A 9778-nucleotide genomic window follows, 5' to 3' on the forward strand; every position below is an offset into this window, starting at 1 on the left:
TATACTCTGCAATGCATTCTTAATTCTCATAGGACAGCAATGGCTGATTCTACACAGGCAAAGAAACACGGGTGTAGGATGCTATAAAACCTGTTTTTTGGGGTGGGGACTTGGCACAAGTCCCGCCCCCAAAGCGAGTCTGCCCCATTTTATTTTCCCCAACCTGGGTTTTTCAAAAATTGCTAAACTAGCGATTCTTTTGAAAAATCCCAGGTTGGAGCTGCTCCCGAGTGAATGGCCAGGCAGGAGCTGCTTTATTTGCCTCCCTTCCACCATGCCCTCCATAGTGAGGGAGAAGCAGCCTACCATTCCCCGGTTGTTCCAGGAAGGCCCCTTTTCCTTAAAAAAATTTCTTTGTGGGTTGCATCTATGTAGCTACGCAAGTGCAGCTGGTCATATCGTGGGATGATTGGCATGGCTGTGGGGGTTCATCTCTACATGGCTGTGTAACTAAGCATGTGTAGCAGGAAATTTAAAAAGAAGTGTCTCCGTGCAAAGCATGAAAGCAACTCGGATTGTTTCTGTGGGCTCCAATCACTGTCTGTATGGAACACATGTGGATGGGTAAACAGGAAAACAGGTTCCTTTGTCACGACTGCACCCCTTTATTCATTTGCTGTGCAGAATCAGCCAATGAGACACCAGTAGGCCTGACAGTGTTTTGAGTGAATAGAACATGCACCTTTATCATGTTCCAGAATCTTCTACAATGCATTGGGTTTCTACAACATGGGAGCATGTTTTCCATAGCAATCAGGTTAGTGAGGAAAGAGTTCTCTGAGGGTACAAAGTCTGAAAAGCACTGTTGTAAATTATTTTTCCCTTTCCCCTCCACTAAATCCCACAATTAAAAAAAATGCATTAAAGCAAAATAAGAAAAAGAATCAGTCAAAACAAAGACAAACATTGGTAAAGAAATCAACTGGGATTGGTTTGCAGGTTTGGTTCCAAAACGCAAGAGCCAAATTCAGAAGGAACCTTTTGCGACAGGAGAATGGGGGTGTTGATAAAACTGATGGCACGTCACTTCCGGCACCGCCCTCAGCAGACAGCGGCGCTCTCACTCCACCCGGCACTGCGACCACTTTAACAGACCTGACCAATCCCACTATCACTGTAGTGTCAACAGTGACCTCTAACTTGGACAGCCACGATTCCGGAAGCCCCTCACAAACTACCTTAACAAACCTTTTCTAACATTTGACTTAAAAACAAAAACAAATTCTTCTTCTTTTCTTCTTCTTTCTTCATTATTATTATTATTATATTATTATTATTAATATTATTTGCAAGACTTTTTAAAAAAAAAACACCACAAAATATTTGGGAAAACCCAGCTTGGTGTGTAGCATTCGCAGCCACTTGGCAAATGAGTTTGCAGTAACCTAACTTTATTATGAAGTTACATGCTCTGTCTATAAATTGTATTCAGACTTTTTAAAAGAAAAATTATTTGCCAAATTAAAGGGAGTTTTCAATCATTCTATTAAGTGCCTCTTAAAATTGTATGTTCCTTATTTCCAGAATCTTGAAAACAATGGTTACTATGGAAGTCGTAGAATTGTGTTTCCAAACAAAGCCACAGGTTTCTTCCAACTGTTGGCACCTTAATCTTAAAGACGATATACTTGTAAGCAAGTCCCGTTGAGTAAGGCTGGAGAAGGTTATTTTGGTGCCTGAAATGGAAAGTGCAAACAATTCCAGTCCCTAGCAGTTGTGAAAAACCCCAAGACAATTTGGCACTCCAACATCTGCCATATGTGGTAATAGTTTCTTTCTATCCCATAATAGAGACAGTCCTGTTTTTGAGTCCAATGAAACTTACTTCTTGGTAAATTTGCAGCCTTAAAGGCTGCTTTTGAATGCTACTGTTTCATTTGCAGAAGTGCATGCAGGTCACTTCTGTTATGAAAACCAAGATGCCAGAAAAACCTTTCTCTATCTCTTTGCAAGTCAGTGTGATATATGTGGCTGCTGGATTAATGGCAATTCCTTTGTTCTGCAGACCACAGTGGCCACAGTATTTGTGATGTGAATTTGTGACTCTTTTGTAACAAGAAGAATTAATTAGATTTGTACACCATCACCACATCATGGTGTGGTTTGGTTGACATGCCCAATTGGCAATTGCTTGGTATGGTAAATGAGGCATGAGACCTATGTGCCACACCCAGGGAGCCACACCAAGCCAAGGAGAGAAGCAACCATCACAAAACTAGACATCATGTGAAGCAGGGTCAATAAAAATAACTGAACAAAGGTGTCTATCAGGGTGAATACAGACAACAACTTACTAGGAGTAATGACACAACTGTGCAACTCCAGGGTACATGCTCTCACTGAAAGGTAACTTACATGTAATCCTCTTCAGAGTTACTCCAGTTCACTATTGATTCCAATGGATTTGACTGCAGTAACTCTGCAAAGGATTGCACAGCCAGTCACCTGTGGATTTTACCACACATGAGATGCAGATACATGATTAAATGACTGTATTTGCAAAATCTAAATAACAACTTTCCAGTGTGTGCTTATAATCTTGCAGGGTTAGGGTTAGATCCAAATCACCAGGAGTCCAGTGAAGCTTGAGGAATAGTACTTTCCCAGCTCTTCTTTCTGCCCACCCCTCAAATTCTGCTCTTGGGGCCCAGGAACCTTCCGGAATAGCATGGAGGACAAAACAAGGTTTGCATTGGGAAGGGACAATCAGTAAAAATCATGACGCCCTCTTCCATCAATGAAAGTAGCATAAACAAAATTACATCAACAGAATGGCACCTCTGGATCCAACCTTTAATAGGCTTTTGTATTATCCTGCCAATTAGTAGGGATAGTGTTACTATATTTCATACCTGCCTTTATGCACACTGAGTGTAGTTCAGCCAGAGCCTGTGTGGGAACAAGCTGCATGTATGTAGGGAATCTGTTTTTTGTACAGCCTAAGCAAACACATAGCTTATGCATGTACAGTTTATACACATAGGTTCTTACAGAAGTTTAAGATGACTGTCCATGCGGATGGACTGTGCATGTGGATGGGATGCAGCTAGTGGGTAATCTTCTCCCCTCCCAATGTCCAGTGACTGTACTCACATGTATTCATATTCAGTTCTTTGAGAATAACAGGCTTGAGCAATGTTCAGTCCACTGCAGTATGTACTGAAAGGTTTTACTTCAGATTTCTAATTTTCATATGTTTATTATCAGAGCACTTAAAGCTGTTCCCTATGTTCAATTTCTATCCATATATTAAAAAGTGGCAACTTTATTATCCATACATTATTTCACTGCGTTTGGAATAAGATTAAACCTAGTATAAATGAAAGAAGAGAACAGACTGATGATGAGAGCACTGGATATGTAGATTCCAGATCCAAGAGGCAAGCTAATCAATTTCCGTCTTTGTGATCCTCCAGACTTAGTAGACAAATGACTGCACAGGAAAAAATAATTGTCTGGTGGCCTGAAGACTGGGCCCCAAAGCCCCATTTGCACTACCAAATAAGTTTTACCCAGAAGGAAAGACAATTTGTTTGTGCATGAGTATCAGAGAGAGAGAGAGAGAACGTGTGTGTGTGTCCACACTTCAGTGTTATCTCTCTTTGTGCATGCACTCAATCATCATGAAGCTCCAATAGCTATATGACACCAATATTAACAGGATTGTCAATATGTCAGTGTCCCTTGTGGCCGGCAGACTGCAATCCAGAAAACAGAGCAGCCCCTGAAAATAGAGAAGTTGACCATTTCTGCTGTAGCACAGTGCAAACGCTGATCCCAAGGCCACAACTGTATGGACACTTATTTGGGAGAAAGTGCCACTGACTACAGTGAGGCTTATTTCTACATAAATAAACACAGGGTCCACTGCTTGCATACTATTCTGATTTCTGAGGAAGTCACTTTCAAGTAATACACACAATCCAGATAAAATTAAGCACTAAAACCCATCAATTGCAGTGGGTGAGTTCAGCATACACTGAACTTTGCCACTGAGGTAAAAAAGTACTTAAATTTAGAATTGGAGGGGCTTGCATCATCTATGCCAGTCTGAAGATCTTGATAAGAGTACATTCGTTTGTTAGAGTTAAAATGTCTAGAGTTCTGTACTTCTGCTAGATTAATTCCTCTGAAATCAAACGATATTGATAGTTGTAGCCAAATAATTGGAGGTTAAACTGTTGAAACCTTTTCAGTTTTGTTTCCCATTATGAGCATAACCCAGCAAAAGTGAAATGGGATGGCTGGAGCACACCCTAAAATCAAAATTGGATTCATGTTAAAAAGTATGGACAGAATTTTGTCTTTAAAATATTAACATTGATGCCTACTATTAAGGAAACTCTCAACATAAATCATTTTCAGGGTAGATGGAAATAAGCAAAATATGATTTCTTAAGATGTTTAAAAGCTAATTCTAGTATTTCTTATTGGCTGCTTTATAAAGCATACTTTAGATTCTGTGTTTTAAAGCATAATATTCAAAATGGACAATTCAGCAAAATGAGTTCCGATTATGATAACAATCCTGTGTGTACTGATTTGGGAATAAATCCAATTAAACTTTTTGTGATTTACATCCATGTCAACATGCATAGGTTTGTTCTGAAAGTCCCACTGAAAGTTCCTATGTGTACTGATTTGGGAATAAATCCAATTAAACTTTTTGTGACTTACATCCATGTCAACATGCATAGGATTGGACTGAAAGTCCCACTGGAGTTGCATCTACTAGTCACAACTAAGGGCCAAACCGCACAAGATGTTCAGCATAAGTCAAGATTCTACTGATCTGACACATTCTCTGCAGCCAGATAACAACTGTGGGGCAACTCATTTTTCAGTTTGGACTGGGACTGTGGTTTGGGAAAGAGGGAAGTCTGCCTCCTCCTGTGCCATTTTCCCATCCCAAAACAGACCCAGGAGCATTTGCTCCCTTTGGGGCTGCACATTCACTGCTTTCAATGGGACAACCCTCATGACAAACATTTGCTGGATTATATCCATTAGAAAAACTTTAGTTCATATGGTGTGAGTATATGTATTTACACATTTGTAAGAATGCAAATAAATACATACACATAGGCTGGCAAAATCTATCACAGAGATAAGAATACTAAAACTCATTGGAATTGCTGGTCATAAGTATATTTCACTATAGTCCCCTAGTTTTGTTTTTTTAAAAAACACATTTTAGAAGTACAGGGAAAAAATCTTACAAATTGTGCATTTAAAACTCCAAAACTTTGAAGCCGCTAAACTCAAAAGCCTTGTGGATGCATTGCTGATTGAAATAACTTTCCTAGTTTATACTTGCAAGTGTTTGGTTAATTTTTTTAAAAAAAATATTTAAGCTAAAAGTCTGAATGGTCTGGGCAGTGGTGAATGTTCATTTGTATCCTTTATTCTGAAAAACCCTAATAGATGTGGAATCCTCCCAAACCAAACAAATCTGTTAAGATCTGTTTGGATGGATTGTTAAGAATGACTTTTGCACAAATACTTTTTATTTTAGCCTCTTCCCCCACACCCCCCTCAATCAAATATCTTTCTTTAAAAAATTTTATTTTTAGTACACAAAGTGATTAAGAAAGGAATTCTTTTTTTTGTTTTACTAATGTGTGGATGCATATTGACAGTTCACTGCCCATATTAAAGTGCATTATAGTAACTTTTGCTCAGGGTTTTTAAAAAAATTAGCACAGAAAAGTAGCTTATTTAAAAAAGGAAGAGATGTTAACACTGTAACAAAGGAAAATGTGTCTTTGTCATTATATATTTAGAAAGTGTGGTCATCATCTTCTGTGACGCTTAAGGCTGCTGACCTAAAGCACATTTAGATGGAAGTAAGTTCAATTGACATGAATGGAATTTACTTCTAAACTGATACATTTAGGCTTGAGGTGCCAACCTTGAACTTTTCCTGTTTCTATTACCTTATGGGCATTTACCACTAACCAGACCAAACAACCTTGGAAAGGCTCAGATCTTTATTAATACATTTTTACAGGTACAAAAAAATGATACTTATAAATTTTGTTCTTTGACAGAACAACTATATGGTACTATAGATCTACTTTATTAAGTAGACTAATTATAACTCAGTTCTGCAATGTGCCTTATGATATAACTTGGGAGTAAGCTTGTGGAAAAAATCAGGATATATATGTGTTGTTTGTTAAATTAACTGTTTCAAGCCCTTTTGACACCTCACTAGTTTTGTACTGTTTTACCTCTTATTTCTGAAACTCTTTTTATGGTGTATCCTGGTAGAGGGGACAAACATGTCATAGAAAGCAGTTGTGCACTCTTTCGGATATAGTTGATAAATTCAATAATCTTATATATTGAACTTCGTGTTTATAGTACAGTTAAGTGGTCTAGCAAACTTTGTCCATGTTTCTTTGTTTTATTGAGAAATGCATTGTATAGAAACTATTTCCCCTAAATATTTATGGACCAAACAATTGTGATATATCCTATTAAATTTGTGTGAATAAACCATTTTGAATTGAAGGAGTTTTATTTACCATCCGTTTTCTTTTTTTAAAAAATAGTCTTAATTGTGGCAGTGTGTTGTGTTATTTTTACCATATGTGTGAATGATGATGGACACAGTCAAGGGAGTTTTATCAATATTTTAAAATATACATTCTTTCCAGATTTCCCTTTAAAGTACATATAGATGATGCAATTTAAGATTTCTGTGGTTTTTTAAAATGAAAAGTAATGCCCCATTGATTTGATATTATAACCGGTTTTAGGATACAATCCTAACTACAATGGATCCAATCCAATGAACAACCATTACACTGAAGTTCCACTGAAAATAATGGGATAAGTTAATTGGGAGTGGGACTAATTTAAACTTCACTGGTTTCAGTGGGACTAAGTGTTTAGGTGGATTGGGCCCAATTGCTTGGAAGTTAAGTTTCCCTGAAAATCATTGGGATCCACTTCTAAGTCACATGGGGCACAATTCAGAATGCTGACCCAAACAAAATGCCATTAAAATCAATGGATTTTAAGTTATTCTCAACTCTGTCCCATTCCATTATTTTCCTTTGAACTTAATATAAACTAGCTGTTGTTGGATTGTGCCCTTGTATGTTTTGGATCAGGGTGCCATACTTATTCTCAAAGTACAAGCAGAAACAAAACCCCAGACAGTTTAGGAGCTGAAGTAATTGCATGAAAATTATATAACAAATAATTATGATGAAATGCAACAAGATTTAGTTGCTAGGTATACTGAACACAAACTAAAAGTATAGACCCCTAAAAGCCAGGTTGCTCTGTAGTTTAATAAATTGTCACTATGATTTCTTTCAGGGAGAACAAATCTTGGGGCATTACAGCCAAACATCCCGACGTTTGAAAATTCCCTAAAGTATTAAAAGAAGGGGAAAGTTTGATCGGAAATCCACTGCAGTGAAGACAAAGACAATATTAGGTTATGATAAACCATATATTTAAAAATTTATTGAGCCAAAAATAATTTTTAAAAATAGACTCAATGTCATTTCCTGAATGTTAACACATGTTATTTGATGATGTCTAACTAAAAATCCGAAGGCTGTGTATGACATCAGAGCAACCTGGCAGTACTACCCAGTCCTATTTGAGAAGATTCTTCCTTTTTTTAAAAAAAGAACAACTCACATTTGTCAAGCAAAAATAACTGTAAAATAAGATCCAAAAACTGCATTCATTCCATTTGCTTGCCAATGTGTAGTAGTCATATATTCATATATGTTCACTGACATTTTTGTAAATTCAGAGGAGAAAATTCTCACTCATTAAAGATAATAGGGATCAAGATTAGTATTATTTGTTTCTTACTTAAAAATAAAATTAAAGCAATCTGCATGCACTTTTTCATCTGTCACCTAGAGTGTACTTTTTCTGTATGATGCATTTCGCTTTGATGTTTCTTGTACAGTAGTTTCATTAATAAACATTTTACTTGATGCAAACCTAGTTAACACACACATAACTGTTGAACTTAATTTAATTATTTTGACAAAATGATGCATCCCCATCAATGTTTTATATAGAAAATGAAAAGAGATTGTTGCACAATGTACAATAACTTCATTGGTATTTTTCCTGCACCCCCACCCCTTTTTTCATTTCTTTTCTTGCACACAATTGGCGTGGATACTAAATGCCCATCAAGAATGAAAGGCATGATCCAGCCAAACTGCAGCTTACATTTCCTCCACTAAAATCAACAGGGCACCACAACTGTCAAATGAATCGTGCCCAATTTCTTAAAGCTAAAATTTGGGCAACAAAAAACAAACTTAGGAGTCAGAAAAAAAAATGCTTAGAAACCAAACAAACACAGTGACTTTGTGACTATTGCAGTAGCCCTGGTGCATGCTGGCCAAACACAACGTTTTAATGCCAGTGGCAGTTGAACACTTTGTTTTTGCTTTGCTGCAAAAATATCTTATTCATGATTCTAGAAAGGCTTACTCAATAAAGTATAATACCATTAATGGTTTTAGCTTAATGATCCCTAAGACGTTTACATACTCACTATGCAATGAGCCAAATCATTTAACAGGTTTTTTTTTTAAAAAAATAGTCTTAGAAGAACTGATCTGTGCACCATCCAATCCACAGCTGAATTTCAGCTACCGAGAATACTACTTCAGAGATGAAGCCTTGTAACTGTTAAAAATCTTACTTGTGGAAGATTTTGAAGAACTCTGTTCCTCTTAAATTGTATATCCAAAGCATATGTTAATTTGTTTTAGGCTTGCCAAAAAAAGAAAAAAGGTCCCTTTTCATTTAAAATGAAATTTTATTATATACAAATGAACCCTATGTAAACAATGTAACTTCTATGAATACGGACTAACATTAAAATATTTCACTTATGTGTATATATTGAGCATTTTGAATGTTTTCTTAACTCCTGGTTTTCTGCACAGTGAAAATGAAAAGAAAGTAATTCCATTCTTAACAACATAGCACCAAATTAACACAGATTACTTGTGTAATGTTTTGGACCCTGGGAACAAGACTGTATTTGTTTGCAAAAAAAGTTCTCACAGTGGAACTCATTATGGGCCAAACTGTTTAAAGAATGATTTTACAATGTGTTATAAATGTTCTGTTGAAGAGTTACTAAAGAGAGCCTAATACAAATGGATTGAATGAAAAATGTAAGTATATTCTTCAATTCTTCAGCCTCTTTTGGATCTCATATATATATTTTTAAAGTCGATGTTATCTTTACAATATACTTGCACTAGCCTGGGACCATTATATTGCAAGCTCTTGAGACAGGGGTTCTTTATTTTTTTGCATGTTTCCCTTATGTTGTTCTCTGTATCTTAGAAGTACCATGTCAATTGATGGCACTGAGGGTTTCCGCCATCCCATGTATGAGCAGAAAGTGCGGCTGCTCATGGCTAGAGTGGTGGAGATAGAAACGTTTCCTTAACTTCTTGTGCATTTGCCACTTTGAAGCCACCCCATTTTTGAAAGGAAGCTTTTTGAGAGGCATGGGGAGAGACTAAATGGGGACCTTAAAACAAGGAAACCTCTTTTTGAGTGGCTTGAGGAGGCAACCTAAAAGAGAACCTTAAAATCACAAGCAGGGAAGCTAGTCACTTCAATTTTGACCCCAACCTAAATTAATAATAATAATAATAATAATAATAATAATAATAATAATAATAATAATAATAATAATAAAAATCCCACATCAGCAGCTCACTCTCATATTATAATATAGATGCTCATATAATGGATACATAACCGC

The 9778-nt window shown here is 36.6% G+C and overlaps 1 protein-coding gene across 3 annotated transcripts in view; it reads left to right on the forward strand.

Moving 5' to 3' along the window:
• LHX9 (LIM homeobox 9) overlaps positions 1-8579 on the forward strand; it is a 31555-nt gene extending 22976 nt beyond the window's left edge. For 2 of the 3 annotated variants that reach the window (XM_048496351.1, XM_048496349.1), the window contains exon 5: positions 940-6516. In XM_048496351.1, coding sequence (XP_048352308.1) covers positions 940-1197 — 258 coding nt within the window. In that variant the 3' untranslated portion in view covers positions 1198-6516. Of the gene's footprint in view, positions 1-939; positions 6517-7332 lie in introns of those variants that run through there. The other variant, XM_048496352.1, reaches the window with a different exon arrangement.
• Positions 8580-9778: the final 1199 nt, after the last annotated feature.

Source organism: Sphaerodactylus townsendi, linkage group LG05 (assembly GCF_021028975.2).
Source record: "Sphaerodactylus townsendi isolate TG3544 linkage group LG05, MPM_Stown_v2.3, whole genome shotgun sequence".
Lineage (NCBI taxonomy): Eukaryota > Metazoa > Chordata > Lepidosauria > Squamata > Sphaerodactylidae > Sphaerodactylus > Sphaerodactylus townsendi.